The 24463-nt window shown below is 39.9% G+C and overlaps 4 protein-coding genes across 8 annotated transcripts in view; 1 reads left to right on the forward strand and 3 right to left on the reverse strand.

Annotated features, from left to right (window-relative positions):
• tusc2b (tumor suppressor 2, mitochondrial calcium regulator b) overlaps positions 1-376 on the reverse strand; it is a 2335-nt gene extending 1959 nt beyond the window's left edge. Inside the window, exon 1 of the mRNA XM_057325866.1 lies at positions 227-376. The gene's annotated coding sequence lies outside the window, so the exon portion shown is untranslated. The remainder of the gene's footprint in view (positions 1-226) is intronic.
• Positions 377-838: 462 nt separating this feature from the next.
• On the reverse strand, positions 839-8437 carry rassf1 (Ras association domain family member 1). Of its 2 annotated transcripts, XM_057326379.1 has the most exons (7): positions 8057-8437; positions 6614-7039; positions 5793-5917; positions 2125-2229; positions 1755-2049; positions 1549-1664; positions 839-1446 (listed from the first exon to the last, which is right to left on the reverse strand). In XM_057326379.1, exons 2-7 carry the CDS (start codon positions 6903-6905, stop codon positions 1297-1299), a joined length of 1083 nt encoding a protein of 360 aa, XP_057182362.1. In that variant the 5' UTR covers positions 6906-7039; positions 8057-8437; the 3' UTR covers positions 839-1296. The 2 variants fall into 2 exon arrangements, with proteins under 2 accessions (XP_057182362.1, XP_057182363.1); XM_057326380.1 differs by lacking the exons at positions 5793-5917; positions 6614-7039; positions 8057-8437 and adding an exon at positions 4008-4357.
• A 1113-nt stretch (positions 8438-9550) lies between these two features.
• On the forward strand, positions 9551-11486 carry LOC130548888 (transmembrane reductase CYB561D2). 2 transcript variants are annotated; one of them, XM_057325935.1, is made up of 4 exons: positions 9775-9880; positions 10006-10062; positions 10360-10397; positions 10512-11486. In XM_057325935.1, the coding sequence occupies exons 3-4, from the start codon at positions 10386-10388 to the stop codon at positions 11013-11015; spliced, it is 516 nt and encodes a 171-aa protein (XP_057181918.1). In that variant the 5' UTR covers positions 9775-9880; positions 10006-10062; positions 10360-10385; the 3' UTR covers positions 11016-11486. The 2 variants fall into 2 exon arrangements, with proteins under 2 accessions (XP_057181917.1, XP_057181918.1); XM_057325934.1 differs by lacking the exon at positions 10006-10062 and having other exon boundaries at positions 9551-9880.
• A 269-nt stretch (positions 11487-11755) lies between these two features.
• rad54l2 (RAD54 like 2) lies at positions 11756-23271 on the reverse strand. Of its 3 annotated transcripts, none has more exons than XM_057325836.1 (22): positions 23122-23271; positions 20322-20488; positions 19949-20210; positions 19725-19837; positions 19522-19635; positions 19197-19432; positions 18706-18888; positions 18490-18623; positions 18205-18401; positions 17781-18123; positions 17410-17587; positions 17112-17336; positions 16744-16862; positions 16274-16383; positions 16040-16139; positions 15602-15807; positions 15345-15520; positions 15071-15267; positions 14766-14944; positions 14527-14616; positions 14304-14393; positions 11756-14080 (listed from the first exon to the last, which is right to left on the reverse strand). In XM_057325836.1, exons 2-22 carry the CDS (start codon positions 20434-20436, stop codon positions 13152-13154), a joined length of 4296 nt encoding a protein of 1431 aa, XP_057181819.1. In that variant the 5' UTR covers positions 20437-20488; positions 23122-23271; the 3' UTR covers positions 11756-13151. The 3 variants fall into 3 exon arrangements, with proteins under 3 accessions (XP_057181819.1, XP_057181821.1, XP_057181820.1); XM_057325838.1 differs by having other exon boundaries at positions 19949-20207; positions 23122-23270; XM_057325837.1 differs by lacking the exon at positions 23122-23271 and adding an exon at positions 21521-23113.
• Positions 23272-24463: the final 1192 nt, after the last annotated feature.

Consider the following 24463-nt stretch of genomic DNA (forward strand, 5'->3'; position numbering starts at 1 on the left):
TAAAATATGACAGATCGTTTTACTCTAAATAAAACCGCAAGACACCATTTTATTACTAAATATTAAATGATGTGTCAATATCCAAATAACGTTTAATAATTATTGTTATTTTACTTTTTTTATTCATGAAGCTTTTATGCTAGTGCGGCTAACAGTAGTATAATGTCCTTCTCTATCTGTTTAAAACACAATATTTACGCTGTTTATAATAATGACATTTACTTACATAGAGACTCTTGGTATTAAATAAAGCGAAGCAGCAGAAATAATGCAGATTATAGCCGGTTTGCTGGGATTTATTGAATATTTAAAATAAAAAACGAGCCGTCAAAGATCACAGTTAATGCACATACGCTGAGCAGCTTCTACAGAAACCGGAAATACATGTTACTGCATCCGTGAGCGGAGCAAGGATATAATAAAAGTTCGTTTTTTACTAATTTGATACAGATTTTTAACCACTGAATTTCCATTACTGGTTCAAGTCGTTTGCAATTACTAGATATATTCTTGTACTTGTTATGATATGTACTTGTCATTAACAGTGTTACAATATTTTTTACGTTATTTTAAAGTAAACAGCTCAAATATGAAAGCCAAGACAAAAATAACCTTCACAAAATATAATGCAATTTAAACAGTTGTGTTAATCTGCACACTAACTGACATTCCGATCACTGCTTTCATTTTACGACTCTATTTATTTTTATTTATAAATTAAATATCAGACTATTTACAAATACCTACTATAACCACTGAATCACAGTAAGGTGAATCTTCTACTTGTCATAAAAATTCTAATTCATTTATAACATAAAACAAATCACATCAATGAGGAAAATATTATAATTTTTATTTATCATTCCAAGGAATCAACAGCAAATATGTATACAAAGATATTGCATTTCTGATGACATGAATTATATAATTGTCACTACATCTTGTAATGTCGACTCAAACAGTTAATACAATAAAATAATATTTCATTTATATTCCTCTCAAAATACTCTGTAAGAGAACTCTGCATTGTTTCATTCACCACAGTCAAACAGTAAAGACGTCACTCCACCACAGCAGCCATTCCACCGAGTCCAGCTACGACAGCAGTATTACATTCAGTGTAAAGTCTGCATACGCTCCTCATACGCACAACAGTCACACTCGCACTGCATTTCCCACCCCTGTCATGTCCCAGCGGACTGAGGGGTCTTTCACACACTCTTTGTACTCAAACCGCTCTGGGATGAGCATGTACGTTTCCCTTTTTCGAGGTAAGAACAGCAGCCAGTGTACGTTTCAGCCCGGCGTACCGAGGTCCTTCATGGCGTCTTTCATCTTTTCTCGCGCCAGGGCGTAGCGCTTCACAATCTGCCGCACGTAGTCCTCTTCCTCTCGCTCCAGTATGCGCAGGAAGTTCTGCAGTTCGGGAAAACTGAACGCGTCCCACTGCGAAAAGGGACAAGAATGTCAACACGATCGTCTTAAAGATATAGTGCTTGAAAAAAAATAACTACGCATTTGTTTCCCATCAGTATGTTTTAAACTTACATTAACTTCCCCCGTTTCATTCTCTTTAAGAACCAGACTGAGGACTTTCTCGTTGGGTCCGGCGCACAGACGCAGAAAAAGCGGACGTGCATCATCTGCTAGCTTCCTCAGATACACTACAAACGCATTCAAGAAATCATTTGTAAAAAAAATGGAACAACACACAAAAACGTGCACAAAAATAGACAAACGTTTAAACATCACACCTTGATTTTGTCGCTCGCTGCGTTCAAACAGCGAGTACTTGGCCGGGTTGTCCACCACGGTGAACTTCTTCAGCAGGGCTTCTATCACATCTCTGGCACGGGTTTTGGAGCTGATGTGCAGGTGTTTGACTGTATCTCTGGGCAGGTAAAACGACGTGCGATGCTTCAGTGCTTTGTCCTCCCGACAGCCGCCGTCCCGAGAAGACGAGGATGCGCTCCGCGGGGGCGGGATGGACACGGGCCGGGCCAGCTTAAACTGTACCTTAATGAAGCCAGTGTACGAACCATCACGGTTCTGAAAAAAACAGCAAGACATTAAAACACTAAAAAAAAAACACCCACAAAAGGTTATATTTTTAATGAAACTTACCAAAACCATGAAGAGGTTACTGTTGACCTGAGCGTTGTATTCCTTCACCTTCTGCTGTATTTCACTGCTGGAGAGCTCCTGCTTCCTCCAGTCTACTTGTTCATCCTGTAGGACAGAGAGACGCGTGTGTTATACAACATATGACCACTAGGGGGTCACAATAAACCTTTAGAAACTCACATTGGCTGATTCTAAAGAACATTTGGACAGAAGGCAGATCAGACAAATAGTTCTTTGAAAATCCCTTTTCATTACATGACATAAACCTGGAGGGTTTCGGATTTAAAGGGATAGTTCACCCCAAAATGAAAATTCTGTCATCTTTTACTCACCCTAAGGTTGTTTCAAACCTGTATATATTTATTTGTTCTGTTGAACACAGAGAAAGATATTTGGATGAACGTTAGTGATTTTCAGTTCTGGGACATCATCCACTACCATAGTAGGAAAAAAAACATTTTTTTTTGTTCTGTTGAACACAAAATTAGATATTTTGAGGAATTTAAGAAAACAAACAGTTCTGGGGCACATGTGACTACCATTTAATTTTCCTACTATGGTAGTCAATGATGTCCCTGAAGTGAAAATTGCTAACATTCTTCCAAATATCTTCCTCTGTTTATACAGGTAAGAAATTACATGAGGGTGAGTAAATGATGACAGAATTTACATTTTTGGGTGAACTGTCCCTTTAAGTACTTAACAAGCTGATTTCGTTGCGGTTAAGTTACTTTTATTAATAGTAACAGCAAGTTGCGCAAGTACAGGATTTCATTTGCAGTCTTCAGATACACTATTAGTTACAGCTGGATGCCTTTAACCTCAGCTCATCAGACAGAGGCCACAGGAAACCCCTCCCTCATAAAAAACAAAAAACAGACAGGAAGTGGGAACACACACACAATGTTATAAACACACTCATACACGCACACTAAGACGCATGGAATTTCTCCGAATACAAGATTCATATTAACTTCAAAATGTGCAATATTTTCCCGATATTTGTCAATGTGTTGCCTGCGTTTCACCCCCCACAAAATGTCTTGGTTCCTCTTAAAGCTTCTTCCTGATCTTCTTGCACATTTTGGGAATTGCTTGCATTATTGTCATTGTCTTACTCACTGGGGGTGGGGGGTGGGAGTTGTAAGACACTATTCTTTGTGAAGCTGCCCTGAAACAATATGCATTGTGAGTAGCGCTCAATTCGTAGCAACAATTCAAGTTGATGAAATTAAAACATTGTACTAACTACATGATTCGTTTATTCATTAAATACATTTAATATAGACACAGTTCATAAAGAAAATGAATGTGCTAAAGCTTATGTTGTGCAATAGAATTTCATTATCCTTAACCCGAAACGGTTTAACTCGTGTAACATACTAAAAATAAATTAACAAAATAAATCTGGACCCCTTTTGGAATGTGTATACTAAGAATACACCATAATAAGGCTGTAGGGCTCCTTTGCTTGCTTAATCAGACTATAGTGATGCTCAGCATGACTTCATTACTGTCATTCATAGTCCCATGACCCCCCCCACACACACTTCCTAAACCGTTCTTTTTAATTAACTCTAATATAAAATTGAATAAAAACTGTAAAACATTGTTGAATTCGTGAAATAACTATTTAAAACTGTAAGAATAAAAGTGTTAAAAAAAATATTAATTCTGAAGTTTAGAAATGGAAAAGCGTCGTTTGAAAACTCGCGCATGCGTAGTTGCGCACACGCGCTTTTGGAAAACCGAACCGAAAGTAACACTAGATTTCCGTTACTTGTACTATCTCGTACCAAAAACTACAGAGTCCCTCCAAACTACAACATAACTTAACCGTATACTTCAGAATGCGTTTGCTAATATATCAACTCTTGTCTTACTTTATCTTTGCGTTTTTTGGTCTTTCTGAGTGACGTGCGCGCGGTGTAGAACTGCTCGAACTCGTGCTCGGAGTCGCTCTGGCTGCAGTATCCGCTGCTCGCGCTGCTGCCCCACGTCATGTCGAACCACTCGCAGTCCGTCATTATAGCGCCGAACTGAATCACACCGGGAATAAATCGAGCGGATGTGTCTGAGGCTGTGGATGATGTGGCTGTCTGACCGACCTCGTGCAATAAGGATGCAACCGTTAGGCGTGACTTGAAACCCCACCCTTCCGTTTACTCCGCCCCCTGAATTGAAGTTACTGCACGTGGGCTCCTCCCTCCATTCAAAACGGACCTCTCCCCCTCCCGAGTGAAATTGGCATTTAGATTGCTTTTTAAAAACGCTTTGGGCATAAAATATGACAAAGAATTAAAATGTTAAAAATAAAATAAATAAATTATTATTATCAGTAGTAGTAGTGTTGATGTTGTTATTAATTTTTACATTTTATTCTTGTTTTATAATAGATTGCTTTTAAAAAAATGCTTGGGACATAAAATACGACAAATAATTAAAAGATAAAAAATAATACTAGAAATATATACAGTAATTATTGAAGAATTTATTATTATTAATGCTGTTATTATTTTGATTAACTGTAACATTTTATTCTTGTTTTATAATAGATTGCTTTTTAGAAAATTCTTGGGACATAAAATACGACAAATAATTAAAATATAAAAAATAATACTAGAAATATATACAGTAATTATTGAAGAATTTATTATTATTAATGCTGTTATTATTTTGATTAACTGTAACATTTTATTCTTGTTTTATAATAGATTGCTTTTTAGAAAATGACATAAAATACGACAAATAATTAAAATATAAAAATAACACTAAAAATATATACAGTAATTATTGAAGTATATATTATATAATTATTGTTATTAATGTTGTTATTATTTTTATGGATTGTAACATTTTATTCTAAAATACTAAAACACACACGTCAACCACGGTGCCTAAAATAGAATTAGGGGCTCCTAAGGCTCACTGCCTCTGTAAAGTGTGCAGCTGGGAAAAGTGTTGCTTGTATTCAAAAGGATTACAAGTAGAGAACGAGCCAAATGAGATTTTAAAATAATTTGCACATTTGTAATTAGGTGAAAGGTTCATTGTGAAGCACCATTGACTTTCAGAGCTGATTAGTTAATTCACCCAGCTGTCATCCCCTCCCACCCGTATCACTTTCACATGATTACTCAAGAAAGACTCGCTTACATAAAATCAATAGAGAATCTGTGCTTACACAAAGATCGTCACTGTGATTATTGCCCTGAATTATTCCATATAAATAAATTATACACAACACAAACACAAGAATTAAATCATGTCTCTTATAAGTTTCAAATATCTTTAAAAACCTAGAAAAAAAAGTACTGATATTAAACCGTAAAGTCAAAACAGCGCACATGCACTTATTGTTTACATGTTAAAAAGCCGGCAGATGCTTTTTTTGTGCAGTTGCTAGGCAACCTCTCCTCCACCGGTGCTGTCGTAAATTGCGCGTGGCACAGTGTGTGGAGGACGGCAATAAAATGAGCCATGCTGACATATGGCATGCTGATTTACAAAACTACCTCCAGCAACAGACGACAGGGGCGGAAAAACAAATTACGATTTAACTTTAATGTATGCGCACACATAACACACACACTTGAACACACACACACACAAGATTTAAGAAATGTATGACTCACACACACAAACAAACACTGTGATCGTTTTCTTACCACATTCGTGTCCGTCTCAATGGTGTCCTCGCAGTAGTTGGATTGGTCGCAGATGAGGTCAGAGGTCAAGGTGCAGTCCAGTTGAATGAAGGGTTGACAGCGGTAGTGACAGGTGTACTGACAATCTGATGAGACAAAACCAAAACCATGAGGTTTCATAACCTCACTTTTGTTCCTAGGAGTATTGGAAGTTCTTCTCAGCGCACCAAAATGGACAATTCTGTCATCATTTATTCAACCTCATCTCATTTCAAACCTGTGTGACTTTCTTCCATCTGCACAACACAAAAGAAGATATTTTGAAGAATGTTGGTAACCAAACAACACTGACCCCCATTGAGGGGTCCATACTTCCATTGCATGGACACAAAACCAATGAGACATTTCTCAAAATATCTTCTTTAGAAAGAGTCATATACGGGTTTTGAACCCCACGACTCAATTGGACAGTGAATCATTTTGCATAAATAAACTAATGCTGTTGTTTATTGATTTGTGACGCAATTTAAATTTCCCCTCAACAAAACCACAACACAATCCAACATTAAAATAAACACACACACACACACACACACACACACACACACACACACACACACACACACACACACACACACACACACACACACACACACACACACACACACACACACACACACACACACACACACACACACACATACTGTAAACACTCCATCTGCCTGTATAAACTTCCTTTTCCGAACACTTTACACACTGTAGGACATACGTCATCCATGTGGAAACGCTGGTTTCCGTGTGTCGGTCACAGTTATGTGTCAATACACCCAGTTGAGACTCACGTGTGCACCGAAGGCTCTGTTTGTACAGGCCCCATATGAACTCCCCGCAGAGGTCGCACCAGCTGAGCTGTGTCTGACTGCTCGGCTGGAAGTCGTGTACCCGTCCGGGTGTACCCGTCAACCAATCGGGGTCCTCCAAGCGCACTCGCTCCCCCACCATCCGCACCGCCTTCTCCGTGCCCCATCTCTCCAGAGTGTGCTCCGAGATGGGAGGAAGGCCAGTCGGGGGCGCTAACTCAATACGGTCATCTGGAGTCAAGTCCTGTAGTTCGATTAGCTCACATTTGGCCATCTTGGGAAAGTAAGATGCACAGCATCGCTCAGTTGAGCATGTAACACTTATCCAGCCATTGAAGAATACTGCACGAGATGATGTTTTTCATGAGTTTATATTCACAGCAGGAATTACGTGGCATCCGGCTTAATCTAAAGGAGAAACACAGAAATAACATCAGATTATATTTAGTGATCATCTCTAATCTTCAAAGTCGACTAACATGTTTTACCCTCCTTAAATCATAAAATTGTGTGCGCTTTTTATACACGACCTTTTTGTGCATACGTTTTTTCTCGAGACACCCTTGATATTTGTACAGCAGGAGATGAAATATTTACTTTGCATGGGACAAAGAGTCTTTACGCAGCAACATTCCCCTACAGACGGGTTTATAGAGGCAAACAGATCTTTTTTTGCACTTGACAACATTTGTACGGAGTCTAATCTGTATTCATGTGAAGGAAATGTCACCCAAGGGTGTGCGAAGAGCTCTGTTGTAATGCACTTCATTTGGCTTCTGTCCTAATCCTGACAACCCAAAGGTTTAAAACTGGGTCACAGATGTAAAGCAAATAAATAATGCACAAAAAAATGAATACACATATAAATAAATATGTAGATAAATATAAATAAGTTAAAAATAATTTATAAAATATTATTCATAATTATAAATAAACAAAAATAATAAATGTGAAAATGTCCAGTTGATTTATGAGACTCGAATAAGACAAAAAATAATTAAAATATTAATTTTATAAAATGTAGATATAATATTAGTAGAGAATCATGTATATAAGGCAATTCATGTATAAATTAAAGATAAACTAACAATAAACAGTGAATGTGAAAAATGTGACATTCATTTTACTATATTTAGCGTCAAATAAGCATGTAAATCACAGAAATAAACAAAACATTGCATAAATATACACACATGTAAGCAATGCACACTAGAGTAGAATAGAAATATATACTGTAAAACGACCCAAAACATACTAAATTACGTATGATATTGTATTAACCGTATTTGACGTGGGTGTGCTGTAAACAAACGTTAACTTTTTTATTTGCATAAAAGTACAGATATAAGTAGTGGTTAAATGATGATTGTAAGATTCACTTGCATTTGCAATCCCTGTCAAAGTTTCAGAAGAGCAACAACTTACCTTAAACCGAAACAAATAATTTATTAAGATTCAAACGAATTTTAAAGGTACAGGCTACTGGAAACGCCTGACATTTCTCAAAAGTAAACTCACGAAATCTCAAATTACGCGTAATCTGTGGGCATCGCGCGTATCGGCGAGGAGAGGACGCGACTGGATTGCGCAAGCAAAGAAAAATATGTCTCGTTAGAATCAAAAACTCGTACAAAAAACGAAGCTTCGCAGTCAGGGCTGTTCCTCAAACCGCTTCAGTTTTTCCGTATCGTGTCTGTGCGCGTCACTTTCGGTTACGGTTCGAAACACGGGTCGATAGTTTCATCTCCTCAATCCTCACGCGCACCTTGTCCATTCCGACCAGATCTGCTCTGCGCCTGCGCGCCAGACAGATTAACGCTTAATCTGGCGTGATCCGTCCTACTTCAGATGTCGCTCTCCATTTAGAGCAGACATAATTTCCTGCGGGATTAGAAACGAACCCTCGGGGTTTATATTCTGAATTTCTGTCTGTGGGTGCATTATGGGTGTTTTATACAATTATTTTCGAATGCATTCTTTAATATCGTCATTTATTCTTTCATATATTTGTGCATAATTGTGTAGTGTTGAAAGTTAACACGTACACATACAAATTGGCACAACTCAGTGGGACTTGATTCAACATGGGACCGTTCTAGACATCAAGCGGATGTTTCGTATCTGCAGGATGGGATGGGGACCCACAGTAGCAGATAAGAAGGTTTTTGTGCTCTATTCATTCTGGCTGAAGGCCAGCGAGTCACAGGACGGGCAGGAATTCTGCTCTGTAGAGGACAAAAATCCAGTAATTGGCTGTGAATGTCTGATTCTCCAATTACCGCGATATTTCGCTGAACAATCACTGTACTGTTCTCTTTTAAATATGGGTAACTATTTTAGATATTTAAATCCCCTAATCCCCAATTATATAATAGGCTATTATAGAATATTAGATCCATCAATTTGCAATTATAATTATTCATTATAAATAATATTATTTATAAATGTTCTTTATAGATTATAAACAATTATATGAATAAATTAACATACCCACACAAGAAAAAATAAATGTACTATTTAATATTTTTTACTTATTAATTAGTGTCATTATTTTTTTGTAATATAAAATAGTAGTTCTTATTTTTTTTAACAATGAATTGTGATGTAAGGGTTTGCTTTTATTCAGGAATCCGGAAAGAGGAAAAAACGTCTGACCCCTCCAGGTCAAGAAATGGAAATACATGAAATCCCACGTCAGCATGACCACAGGAATTTCTAGAACAGAGAAAATCTGGAATCAATTATTTACAACTATTGCCAAAATAAAAGTCACTTAAACGTGTAAGGGAGATAACTGACTTTAAAGGAAACCAAACAAAAGTCTTACATTTAATGTACGTATGCATGTGATTCCTAAATGGAACTATTTTAAAAAGACGCCGTGTTTATAATTGGTGTCAAATCTGTTTAAAGTACATAGGATTCGGTTTGAAAACGTAACAGGACTTTTATCTTGACAGGTTGATTTGAAAGCGGAAGCCTCGAATGAATCAGAGTTTGAAAGGAGTTTAAATGGATTCATTGTATATCACTAATGTGATTGTATATGTGTGTAAATTACCTGTATATGACGATTTGTAACCTTTTTATTTCATTTGTGAGGTGTCTAGCGGAAGAATAAAATGTCGTCGCGTCACGAATCGGAGCCTAAATTGTACAACTACAGCAGGACATTGTGCGGCATCTGTACACATGTGCTGTGTGCTGTATTCACTGGCTTCATAACTGTACTGTCCAAACCTGGATCCAGTGAGTATAATAAAACACACGAGGACGTTTAATGAGAAATTATTGTTCAGGAATTCAGTTCATAGAAATACGTTATCTTCTTAAAATAATATAGGCTTATTATCATATGTTTGCTCTTTACTTAGTCTATGCACACAAGTCCTGGTGCTTCACTTTTTACGGACTATAGTGACGTCATAAAGGTATTATAATGTAAAATCTTTTAAACTCGGGAATACCAAAATACCAAATTTGAGGATGTTTTTTTTTTATATTCGATCTGATCGTATATCTGATTGTTATTTTCCTTTTATTGTTCTTTTTATGTTATTTTATGCTCTCCTTTGCAATTAAGATAAAGGTATTATAAATTCAGAAAACCAAGTAAAATAATGAATAAAACGTTCCTTTGTATTAAAGAGAGTATTCCTTCGGTCTTAATACATATTATGCGTAAAATTTAATGTACATTTCAAAATAAGTCATTATATTTGACACAGGTCTGTTCTCCTGGCATCCGTTCTTAATGACCCTTGCTGTAAGTATCATGATAAACATCCATACAGGATTTAAAGCTTTAGCATATAAACTACCTTCAATATAGAAAATCAAATTTATATTTAACCTGATGAATCTGTGTTTCTCAACACAGTTCTCCTTCTTCATGACCGAAGCCATTCTCCTGTTCAATCCCCATTCCTCTCCTGTTGGAAAGCTGAAGCACAAAACCAAAGGGCGTCTACACTGGATTTTGCAGTGTCTCTGTGTCTTCTGTTCCATTGTGGGTCTGATCACCATCGCTTACAACAAGAACCTCAATGGGAAGCCACACTTCACATCATGGCACAGTTTGATCGGTTTGGTAACTGTGATTGTTGTCGTGCTACAGTCTCTGGGAGCTGTTTCTCTACTTTATCCCAAACTGGCCAAAGGCTGGTCACTGGCAAAACTAAAGCGCTACCACGCCACCTCAGGTTTACTGACGTACCTGCTGGGCAGCATCAGTCTGTTTCTCGGATTGTGTTCTGCATGGTTCAGCAGTAATGTGAGCGGGTATGTCTGGTACCTGGCAGCCCTTTGCCCAACATTGTGCGCTCTGGTTATTATGAGTCAGGTAACAAATGCGTATATGGCCAAGAAACGACTGCAGTACTGAGATTTTTGAAGATTGGGAAATTAAAGTTGGACGTTTTCTTTTGCAAGCATTAGGAGTTGCGAGCTACTGGCCCATGTTAATGGAGAAATTTTATTTGTTCTTTTGTTTTGTAACTGTAGGTCTGAGAAGATACTCAGTGCTTTGTAACTACTTGTAATTTTTATAACTGATGTATAAACAGACTCAAAATGTATTTTTGTATAACAATTTTTTTTATCCTTAAATGCATTCTGACAGTATTTTTGTGCAACCAATTATACATTGATGAATGTCATCATTAAATTATTTGTTATTGTTAGGAGGGTTGTGTAAATTTAGTTTTCGCCAATACAAATTAAACTATTCTATTAAACTAAAACAAAGCATTTATAATGCATTTTTCTTTTCTAATGCATATTTATATATATTAAACTGTTAATATAAAATAATTCATCATTTCTAATGCAATTGTTTTTCTTTTTATTATAATAAAGCTGCAATCCGTAACTTTAGCCCTCTCTATCGCCATCTCTGTTTGAAACATAAAATTGCAGCTTACTTTACATATCTATTTGTACTGAAATCGAACTGATATTTACGCCAAAATCCCAACAACTCAAATTATAAATCATTATACTTATCTTTTACCAAGATAAGGAGACACTTTCAAACACAGATTTTTTTATGTACTTGCTCAATAACTGATTTTTATTTTGACAAAAAGTTGAAAAAACACAACGAGACGGAGTGATGGAACCGTATTCTCAATACAGGAGTCAAGTTTATTTATGTTAAAACGATATTTAATAAATACAATGTCATTTTATTCTACTCCTCCTCATGCTGGGAACATGAGATGACATGTGCGCATCTCCTGGGACAGCGTTTGTGGGTCCCGACTGCCGAGTTGCTTATCACTCGCGTATGAAGGAAAACCCCCCCTCACCTCTCTGACAGAGGGACCTTTTTATCTTAAAAAATGTATAAAAATAAAAAAAAAGAACGAAAACGAAATTACTCTTCAGCATAAATAAATATTTCTAATAAATTTGTACATAGTCAAAAAAAAAACTAATACATGTCATAATACAAAACAAAGATTTGGGAGAAAAATGTTAAAACATATTGAATGCACACCAGAGAATTTATCTAACAGCGTTAGCAGACTCGCAGGTCTCAACATGTCGATCAGAACGTAAATTGTGGGAGGAGTCAAAACAAAGAGCTCTAATAGGCACAGAGAATGAACAGTGTTATTGGCTGAGGGATTTGTCAGTCACAGGTCAACCAGAGAGCGCATGTACGACTCAACATTAACACAAATGTTTAAAGTCTGAAACTGCCGAACGAACAACTTTGGTCATGATTTGTGGCCCCAACACAAGAAACTGTCAACTAACACCATGACTGCGCAAAAAAACCAACAACAACAGCTAATAGGGTCGCATAACAGTCTACACATTCGTAAAATGATCCCGATGTGGAACAACGGATGATTTTTGTTGCTACGCGATTGAATGAGAACACAGATCCATTTTGTCTGTTTTAAGGCTAATATCGAACTAAACGCACTAAACGTACACCCCTCCACCCAATTTTAAAGGCTAACATGAGAATACATTCGAGTTTTAAGGTTTTTTTGTTTTTTCAAAAGGATAAAGAAAAGGTCTTGGTGGTGTCGGTCGCTAGGCATGGCTTTGGACATTTCGCAAATGTTACGAATCCTCCCGCCACCCGGTCTGCGAATTCAATGGTCAAGACAACTAAGAATATTCATGTAGGACCACCGTTTACAAAAAGCAGTCGTAGTACTTACAATAACAAATAAAAAAAGGTCACATATGTCTCCTTTTATCATTCCACGTGATGCTACAGGGTCTAGCAAACGGCTAAGTATCTCTAAAGTCGTCTTTTATGAATGCAAACAGTCTGAAAAGACAATCACATTAGTATCAGTAATTTCCCTGGGGGGGGGGAGTGGTCCGTATATCCAGGAGAGGGAAGCGATGATCAGGGCTCTTGTAGGAGCCCTGCGCTCTGGTCCCTTACTGTAAAGAAAAATATACATCACCTTTCCTAACACCAAGCATATTCAGCATTTGGATTTATAGGATTTCACCGTCGTCCAATGGGATTCTCTGTTTCGCAAATCGTACCTCACTGGCCCATCACCTCTATGACGTCATCATCCGAGCTGCTTCCTCCGTTTTCAGCGAGGGAGGAGAGCGTGTTGGGGTGGCTGAAAGCCGGCCCCAACAGGCCGGAGGACGAGAGGAAGGTCGAGGCGGTCGAAGCAGGGGTGGACGTAGACGTTAAGCCCCTCGGGTGTAAGGAACCCGAAAACAAAGGCTGGGTAAACGGTACTTGAAAACCCGAGAGCATGCTTGCCATGCCGGGATTCAACAGAAAGGGAGGGAGAGAGGAGGAAGAGGACGATGACGACGGCACTGATGACGAAGAGGAGGCCAGCATACCAGCGTGGGTTGTGGAGGTGGTGTTGGTAGAGCAAGTCGAAGAAAGCGAGCTGTTGGTCACGCCAAGTCCGAGAGTGTCTGTGGGGAACATGGCGTGTAGGTCACCCAGCGTCTGCCCGGCTTGCTGCAGGAGATGCGACCTGCTTCCGAGCGTGGGCGGAGTTAGGTTACCCAGGGCACCCAGTAGGGCGGGGTTAAGCCCCATGGCCGGAAACCCAAAGCCGCTGCTAAGAGGAAAGCCAGGGTAACTTCCAGCTGCGCCGGCGGGTGTCGAGGTCCGTTTGCTGATAGGCTGTTTAGATGTCCGACTCTCAGAAAGCTTCCGCTTTAAGCTTTGAACGTCTAGGGAGGATGTGATGTCGCTGTTGAGCTGCCGATGCGGGTCGGGGACACGGCTGTGCTGTGCGGGTGTGTCCATGCCGGGGGCTTCGGGTATTGTTGAAGATGTGAAGTTGTCTCCAGCGGAAGCGATTTCTTTGCTATGGATTTCTCTGAGCAATTGAGGGCTGTCTGGAGAGGAGGGGCGAGGCGGGGCTTCGGGGGATAAACGCTTTTGCTCCTGAGGGGACGTGCGGCCGTTGCTGACAGGATGCATGGGAGAGCCCGAGTCCTCTGTGGAAAGAAAAGATAAAGTTGGTGAGCTAAAGGTGGTGGTAATCTATGAATGTTTAAACTTTGCAAATGCCATTTTAAGTTATTTTTAGTTTCTTTATTGCAATGTTGAACAGAATTCTCAAACACAAAAAATGCTAGAAAAACTTGAGTGCAGTCAAGATCCATTTTGACTTTCAGTTGGAAAACCTTTTGTGAAATGATCTATGAATAAAAGTTAAACCTATTAAAGCTGTAGCTGCCTCATCGGACGCTCTCGGCTTTCCAGAGCGAATAGCAAATATCCTTCCATCGTTGGTCCGGATGTACGTGCCTGTATCACAAAAGCAAGAATGTAAAGCAAATATGCTATGTGACTAATAACTCACTTTCATTCGATCAACCAATTTCTCTAACGTTTAAATAAGTTAGAACTATTTTCTAAAACAGCTTTATTTCACTCTCACCTTTGGATCCTTTGATAACGTGAATACTTTCTCCTGCACCGATCCGGGCTTGAACGTCTGTGGTGCTGTTCGACCCTGGGATGACTATATCTGCCAAAAAACAAGAATCAGAAAGAGCTTTATTGCCTAGTATGTTTGCACATACAAGGAATTCATTTTGGTGACAGGAGCCATAAGTAAAAAATTCAGGCCTTCAACACAAAGCAAACATGCAAACTGATGGCATTTTATTATTGTACCAGTGGTGGTGACGACTCGTTGCACATAAACCCCGGCCTTTTGCAAGTAGTTTACAGGGAATCCCACGCTTGAACCAGGGATGCTCATGGACACCTGCCGAGGCATCATGGGAATGGGTGTGGACTGAACCGGCCTCACGCTCGCGACGGGCTTCTCTTCTAAATGAGGGGGCGGGCGCCTGAAGAAAACATTCGAGTTAATTACACAAAACACACACCTTGCAACGTTAAATAAACATTACATATACATTCTATTAACGTTATTTATGCGTGTATACACTTTTTGGCTTCTCTGACGGACTCACCAGTTCCTCTGGCTGAAGGCAGGGATATTGGTGAGGCTCTGGTCACTGGCTGGGTAATAATGTGCGTAAGAGGGTCGTTGATACGGCACAGATGCCCGTTTTTCATCTTCGTAGCTCTTCTTGGCTGCTCTTTTCTCCGCTTTGGTCAGTTTCAGTTCTTTGCGATCCATCAGCAGAGACTCGTGATGGAACGGATGCTGTGAACACAAAATCACATTCAAGTCCACTTCAACATTAGCATCAAACATGTAAAAAAGTAAAAGTGTGTGTGTACCTTGGTTATGAGGTGTGGGTAACGCAGACACGCTTGTTTAAGGACAATTTCCATGTCCTCATTCGGGGCCATCTGGGTTTGGTTGGAATTGGGCTCCTCCTCCACAAAGTGCAGCAGAGACTCCACCTCCTTCCGTGTGAAGGTAAGAACAGGGTTCAGGTCATCCACGACTCGATCTGGTGAACACAGAAACACACCATTAAAAACAGATCTGATTTATGTGACGCAGGGAAAAACACACGCAATCCGGCTCTTACCAGACATGCCCTGTTTGGACACCTGACGGTCGTAAATCTTCTTCTCCAGTGTGAAGTCACAGACCAGCCTGTAGATGTGACAGGGTTTGCGTTGACCGTAGCGGTACACGCGGCACACGGCCTGCGCATCGTGACACGGGTTCCACGAGGCGTCGAAAACCACCACACGATTGGCCCCGATCAGATTCACCCCCAGACAGCCGGCCCTGAAGACAAAACCATCAGTTAGTCCAGACAACAGATGTTCAGTTTTTAAAACGGGTTGCTTGATAAACTTGTCAGGCTAGCTTGATAATAAAGCAGATTTCGGGTTTATCAAACATTACTGGAAACACGATGCTAGCGACACCTAGGTCATGGGTTCGATTCCCATTAAGCGGCTTTGGATGGAAAAATTTGCCCAATGTATAAATGTGCGTGTTTGCTGTAGTTCATCACCTGGTGGACAGCAGAAAGACCCAGGCTTGGTTATTTGCCGGGTCATTAAACTGGTTGATGAGTCTCTCTCTCTCCGAAGCCGATGTGCTTCCATCCAGCCCTAAAAGTGACACAAAGTCAGATCATATTTATATTTCACATATATTTTAGTTCACAGGAATTGTGGAGTACCAATGGTTCCACTAATAGCTCAACTGGCATTACGCAGTAATTCAGAAATGGACTGAAACTCACTGTAGTAATTGATGTTTCGGACCCAGTTGTGTGTACCGCTTTCTGTTTGGATTGGCATGGGCCGCCGACTGAGGAAATCTTCCATAACCGTGAGCGTGGATAAACTCTGACTGCAAGAATCACACGCAGATAAATGAGACACTTTACTCACTAATGTAAACAAAATAACAGCCTGACTGAGAGGTTAGGATATGACATGAGAGATTATACTAAAAACGAAATATCTGTACACTGTCAAGTGTGACAAATGCAAACAGTGGACTGTTCTTCGCCTTATCTTAAACTTTTTTGGACAACATTAAAGCTGTAATTCGCAACTTTTGTCCTTATATCACCATCTCTGGCTGAAGCGTAAAATTGCAGGCTACTTTACGTACTTTGACACTTGATGTGTCAACAGTCAAACTGACATCAACATGATTCAAAAGTTACAGATTGCAGCTTTAATAGGAGGAATTAACAAATCATACCTGAAAACTAAGATTTTATTTCTTCGGCCTACACTTTCATCAATCAGGTGGAACAGTAGAACCATCTTGGCCGAGTTCTCCAGCACACCCGTCTGGTAGTTGCTCATGATGTCTTTGGCCTGAAACAAATGTTAGAAGTGCCATAACATGAACAAACATGTTTTTTTTTAAAACAAGACTTTGACATACAACAAAACATTTTAACATGTGCAACTCAAAAATCAATTCATGTAAACTAATTGGAAAAATCTTGAAATACTGTCAGAGCATTGACATCACAACCTTGAGCTTACTGACATCATTTATATACTGTTCAGTATTCAGAAGTGAAACTAAACTAAAACAGTGGAAGAAAAAATGGGTCTTACCCATTCATAGGTAACAACTTGATTGGCCTTCTCCTGTAAAGGATTCAGGCCCATAGCAGCCATGGCCACCTTGCTGTTGGCAGGGTCAGATGCCTTTCCCTTTATTCCAGGAGCGGGACACCGGGTCCCACCGGTGGAGTTAAGATCATCCAGATCCAAATCCTGCTCATTGGTCAGATTCTCTTTCTGAAGTGCTTCGTACAGAACATCTGGATGATTCCAGATCTACAGTATAAGCAAACAACATAAGTGTTCGGTCCAAAAATATAAAAAAGTCAAACACAGTCAGTTAACATACCTTGCAGCAGACACAGAAAGCTTTGAGCGGGTTGAGTCCGAGCCAGCCGCTGTTTCCCGCCTCTCTAAAGCGGTTCATAAACTCAGTGTAGAGTGCTCTTTGTAGCGGAGACAGTCGTACCAGGATCACATGCTCTTCTTTCATAGGCAGATGCATCTGTAGGACATCGTGACCTCGTCTGGGAATGCAGACAGCATTTTCACATACTGTGACTTTTCTAATGTGTTTTCAGGCAGATACATTTATATTGATCCAATTTAGAAATAACTTAAAATCATATATATATATATGTTTTTACCAGGTCAGAAACAGATAAAATGGCCAAAATGGCATTTTCATCACCACCACTAGGGCGGCGCTCTTGAACCCACCTCTGAACAAAACCCTCCAGCAGACTGTGCAATACGTGACTCCTGTATCTCATGAGCCGAACGTCTTGAGGTGTGCTGTCTATACACTGGCCGTTCAGAATGGGCCTCTCGAACATGTTACTAAACTCCTGCCGCGTACCGAGGAAATCGGGCCGGACGAAATCCACCATGCACCAGTACTCGATCAGGTTGTTTTGCAGCGGATATCCGGTCAACACCACACGCCGCCGTGACCGGATGTTTTTCAAGGCCTGGGAAGTGCTGGCGTGGCAGTTCTTGATGCGGTGACCCTCGTCGCATATAACAACGTCCGGGCCGGGCCGAGACAGCGCTCTTTCGATTCCTGAATATCACAGAACGGAAATTAACGTGAAAATTTGGACTTCGGTGTGCATCTTTGTTTTGTTAGAACAGATTCACGAACCTTTCATGAGCTCTTGCTGTCTGTCCTCCTCGTCCAGGTCGATAATAACGGGTCCCGCAGGTTTCTTGGACTTCCTTTTGCGTCCGGTCACAAAGCTCTTTTTAAGAGACAGCAGGCGGTACATTTCATATCCCATCAGCAGCACGCCTCCGTTACGGGTCCACTCCTCCACCACTTTGGCCCGGGCCACCGTGTTTCTGACCGAGACACGGAAGAGACAATCATCGCCACTGAAACACTGCTTTGCTGTGTTAACGTTTGGCCTAAATACTTAAGTATTCATACTTGTGCTCATCATTGAGGATGTGAACCTTAAAGGTTCGAGATGACACCTGGGCTGGATCCATGTCGGGGGGAACGGACTCAGCAGCAGGCAGCCAGAGATTAAACTCGGCTAACCAGTTCTGTAGTGTATTCACCTGGATAGGACACAAGCAAGTCGATTTTGAAAACAAGGAAAGATTACCATCCGTCATTTAAAGTTTGTTGACACACACTCACAGGTACAATAGCGAGGACAGTTTTGGCTCCAGTGTGCCGCAGCAGGATGTCAACAAAGGAGATGACCTGCAGGGTTTTGCCGAGACCCATGCTGTGAGCCAGAATACAACCGAACCCACTGCTGTTCTTATAGCGCTCGAGAGACTCCACCAGATTGTCATACAGGAAACGAATACCACCGATCTGAAAGAGAAATCCAAAGATGTTGAGATGAAGATGAAATGCAAAATGAAAGGAATATTCAACATAAGTAACAAACAACTAGATGGCGCTTGTCCTATGCAAATCTCACCGACACAATGCTTAAGGTTTGTTAATGGTTGTCAGGATGTTATGTAGTTGCTAAAAGGTTTTTAGCATGTTGCTATGTGGTTGCTAGGGTGCTCTGGGTGATGCTAGGTACTACAATGTAATACACAGACAGCACAAGCTGAATAAAAGAGAGATCTCAGCATGTAGTTAGACAGGTGTGTAAGCAGGCGTGCGTTTACCTGGTGAGGTTTGACGGCACGGGAGAGTTGTGGGCCGAGGAACAGGTCTTCATCGTCTCCGGGGTGATTGATATTGACTAGCACCCTTCCCTGGCTGTCGGGTAGGTTGAGGGCATCGTTCACATGAGACCCGCTACTTTCCTCCGTGCCGGGGGTGACCGAGCGGTTTTCATCGCTGTCTTCCTCGCTGCTTATCCGTAGGGCATCTTCATCCCCGGAGCTCAGCTCAATCACATCTGGACAGAGGTATTAACTTTCAGTAGCTTTTCATAGTCCAATCAAATAATGAGGAATAAAATTTTTTTTCACTAAATATCCTTTTTACCATCTCTCCGTGTGGGTAACTGAGGGGGCGGGGGCTCTTTAGCTTCACCCTCATCTCCACTGCTGTCCAGACATATCACTTCCTCTTTGAGCCCTGGGACTCCAGAAAGTATATCTTAAGAGAGGAACATTAAAGGAAAGGGGTTGTAAATCTGCATATGTGCACTATATGGCGAGTTCAACATTGGCACAGGTGAATCTCACCTGCATGAAGAGGGAAGTCCTTGCGCTGCTGTTCCAAACGGCGGCGTCTCTCTAACTCCTCCTTCTGGGCGGCTTTGGTTCCCGCCTCAAGCTGGTGCTCCTTAAGGAGCTTTCTGTGAGCCAGAGAGGAGAGCTTATTATTAACGTTTTACTATTGGGTTAATTTATGTTAAACATGTGATGCTGATGGTCAAGTGTTTATATGAGACTATGAAACTCAATACCGGATGTTCCTCCTCAAGTGAGCAGGCTTTGAGGTTTTGGACTTTTTCTTCTTTGTCTTGCCATTGGCAGATGTGTTGCTGTGGCTGTCTGGGCTGGAGGGGGTTTGAGAACTCGGTCGCGATGACGCTTGGGACGTGGAGGAGGGTGTCCGAGAGGGAGGACGGGACGAGGGGGCGGGGGTGGATTCTCTAGATGGTGAGGTAGGTACGGGGCTGGTCGGATCTCTTTGATCTCCCGTCTCCATACCCTCGAGCTGGTCTGCTGAAACACAATACCGAGCGATCAATAATTAATTTGCAGCCAAAAACACCCATTAGGTCAGACAGCAGACTAATGCCTTTATTCACTCAAGCTGTTTGTTGTAACGCTCACCGCCTGCATCTTCTTCATCATCGCCGTCGTTCTCTCCATCCTCTTCCTCCTCCATCTCCTCCTCGCTGTTAAGGCTGGGCTCCAGGTCGCTTCCTGAGATCGCCTCTTCTGACATGGCGTCCCCTGGGTCTCCAAGAACATTACTTACACATAACCATCAAGACCACCTAATTAACAAAAATCATCAACATCAGCTGGGAATAAATGTTAACTAAACAGTTTCAAATGCAAATCGCTTTTTCATCTATAAGAGCAATAATATAAGATGCACCGATATTAAATTTGTCCACCGATACCGATTATTTAGAGTGATATCTGCCAATGACAATACCGATTCAGAAGATTAAATTAATACTTATTTCTGAATGGTATTAAGTCATATAATGACTATTAATATTAAACATCAAATTGGAGATGTTTCTTAAAAAAAAATCATATACGCAGCACAAATCCATTGCATTTGCCTCTCCTCTTTTGATTGAAAGGATATATCGGCCAATAATTGGTATCTGCCGATAAAACCATTTTTTTACACTATCGCCCGATACCGATTATTGGCCGATATATCGGTGCATCTGTAATATAAAGCAAAAAGTACATCTGTAAAAACGTGAGGGTTGTTTGCACAAACAAAACTTGGTACGACAATGTTAAGGTGTTGTTGCGTGGGGTTGTTTCTGTTTAAAGCCCAGAATACACCAAGCCGGTGGCTATAAAAATAGCACAAACGAAAGCAGACCAATTACAATGATCAACCAACTCAATGTACCAACTTCAGCCGATTTTGCACACAGCGACCATTGAAATAGAGTCCAAGTTTTCTAAGATAAATGCAGCTCGTGTGGAAGATGATCAACAATCAAAAAGAATCTAAAACATGTATGTTGGTTATTTAGTTTTCACTTCTTGAATGTATTTTAATATAATTCAAATCGTATTTACAAATGCAAAGCATTTATCGCTAGTTGTTGTTAAGGTGTTCAGTAAGGTAAAAATAATGTAAACGCAAAGTGGACATCTCAAAATGTAACAGATACGATTAGTGGTATAGTTTTAGTAACTAATAACATAACAGCAACAGCCACCAACAAAGTTATAGTTAACACATAAATACTGTTAAAACCTAGCTTAAGGTCAAGTGATTCACTTCAGAATCATACAGGCTGATAATCAAATATCAAAGCAAGATTTTGACTCACTGAAAAACAGCAAGAGGAGAACAAAGAGCTACCAAAGACCTTCAATCAAAAACATCGCTGGGAGAGGAAAAGAAGGAACAAGAAGAAAGAGCAAAAAAACAGAAGAGGGACCAGAAGGAAGAGAGAGCGAATGAGAGAGTTAGGCCTACTTACATAACCGAGTTATATAAGAAGGCTACATTTCCCAGCCTGTGAATGTAGGCCATACTGCCCTGACACACTGACACATTCACAGTACAGCACAACCTGTTCCAAACCAACACATCTGCACCACCCTTCACACAACAATCTTTATCAATCTGTCTGCAAAATCGCAAAGTAACAGTAGAATTTGTGTAGTACCTTTAGAATGAAATAGACTTTTTTATTGTGTTATGTGTTGAACATAAAATAAGTTTTGCATACGTTTTATCTTACAATGGAAGCATATAGTGTACAGGAACTGTATTTTAAGACAAACTATTTCACGGTAAGAACTTTTGGACCTTGACAGTCGACTGTATGCTTGCATTGTATGACAACCAACAGTCTGGACATTACAAAAAACCTCTTTCTTTCTATTTATACACACACGCACGCACACACACACACTTTGTAAATAAACTGATATACTATTCTTCAGCATTTAACTTGAACTTGAAAAATGACTTTTTGTGAAAGATGTCTGTGTGTGTGACCCATCCATACCAGCTGCCCACTGTCAGTCTGAGTAATTCCTTATTATAAACAATTTGGCTTACATAACAACTATATGCAATATGCGTTTCATTCACCGTTACGATGATGACATTTGCAATGTACTTTACGTGCTACTTTCGTATATAAGTATACGTGCCATAACTGCTACTTTCAATAAAACTAGTGTTGAATTCGCCACCGTTAAAATCTGCTTAAAACATTATGAAACAGCAGATGCACTTACATTTGACACGGGACCTAAAGCCACTCGCCATTAAAATCCATTGACTTCAACCTGTCGGTGCGCATTGCATAACAACCACCTATATGAACCCTTCGTATAGAAAATCACCAAAATATCACATATAATGCATAAAACAGGCTTCCCATCATGAGTGTGACAGGGTGTCAAAAGAATATAGGTAACTTATATTCAGCACTTATTTAAACTTAAAAAAAATTATGTCACCACATAAACACAAAAAAGCATCACCTTTCAGTGCACGTTGACTATATTATATGTATGTAATAACATACGTGTGTAACATTTCATATACATGTTTCGAGTTTTTTTGAACTGACGTGAATGAGGAACATTTACATAACTGTACAGAGTGACCGACCAGCAGCGCTGCTAACAGACGTACAACCAGCCTCAAAAATCAATTTACACACACATCACCACCTCAAAACTACCTCATATGTGGACGTCTTTTAATGTATTATAAGCTTCACGCTTATTGACAGCACTAAAAAATTATTTCAGACACGAACCGTGCGCTAGCTGTTAGCACGCTAGCACGAGCGCGCGGTGCTCTCTATTGTTGACGTTAGCGTCGGTGCTAACTGAGGTAAAATGTAACTAACAAAGCGCGCTGTCGCTGATTAAACGCGCGCGTGTGAATGTACGGCGATTGTCTTACCTTCTGTACGCCGCTGCTAAAATCGCCCGCTTGCGTTGCGCCTCATTAAAATATTTATGTTAATTCTCGAAATACTCAGTGATTCTTTTATTTTATCTAACAATTTTGAGCGAGCACCGACCTCAAACGCCCCGCGAGGTGCAAATACTGGGTTTAATGGTTCCGCTCTGCAAAGTGTTCCGGAGGATTGTCACAGTTTCATAATCAGGTTGCATAAAGTGTCTTATTGTCTAATTGAGGAATCTTTTCCAGGAATAAACGAGCTTTCAGGATGTAGCTTGATAAATAACCATGGTTTTATTATGATAAAGGTGTATAAGCAGTATATTGAATTTACTTGTATCTATTGTATACTGTCCACAATCTGTGGAAAAGAATTCAAGAAACTGTATTATTGTACTTAAAATTAAAGTCTTTGACTTTTGACTGACTTGAGAATACATACATAGCCGTTGTATCAAGTGTATATATGTTTTAATATAGCCAACAATATGTAATTTTTAGCTTGACACTGATTAAAAATAAAATTGTAATTTTGAAAATATATCTCCTTTTTTCCCGCAATTATTAGAATTATGCCAAATTATTAATTAACATGCCTAATAAATATAGAAAATATATCCTTACGTTATATTCAGACAATCCATATCTAGCAGAACTGAGTGATACAGAATTGATATGTAATATTTCATATAATATTACTGTATTGCACAGTTGCACTGTCTTTCTGTAATTTTTAATATTTGTAATGTTTCATCATAAACATTAATATTCTGATTTTTGAGTCATAGCTTTCCCAATTTTTCCTATTGAGGATATACTTTTCTGTTTGTTTGTTCATTGTATTACTACAGAGCCCGTCTGGTCACCCCTCGGAGAAAAAAAAACAAGACCCGCAAATCCGTGGCCACAGTTTCGTAATTCGTTCCCTCAATTTACAAAACCGTGCTCTCGGATTAATAAACTGTACCCACGAGTTTACAATCCGTGCTCTCGGTTTTGTAAACCGTCCCCTCAGTTTTTGAAATCTGTACCCACGAATTCATAATCTGTGCCCACGCTTTCGCAATCCGTGCACACGGTTTTGCAAACTGTAGCCTACTCGCGGAATTGAAACCTCTGTCTGTCAACAGAACAAGCTCCTTCCTACAGGAACATTAACCAATATTGTATACTGTTTTATATATAAATTGTCCTAATGTGTTTACACACGAGTGCGTGGCGCATATAAAGCATGCGTTCATTGCCGCGTTTCACTGGCATAAAGCTGGTTTGACATTAAACTTTCGTGAATTTAGGGACCATCTCTAAAGTACACATTAAAATACATTTTTCCAACTTC

The sequence above is a fragment of the Triplophysa rosa genome, linkage group LG25 (genome assembly GCF_024868665.1).
Source record: "Triplophysa rosa linkage group LG25, Trosa_1v2, whole genome shotgun sequence".
Classification (NCBI taxonomy): domain Eukaryota; kingdom Metazoa; phylum Chordata; class Actinopteri; order Cypriniformes; family Nemacheilidae; genus Triplophysa; species Triplophysa rosa.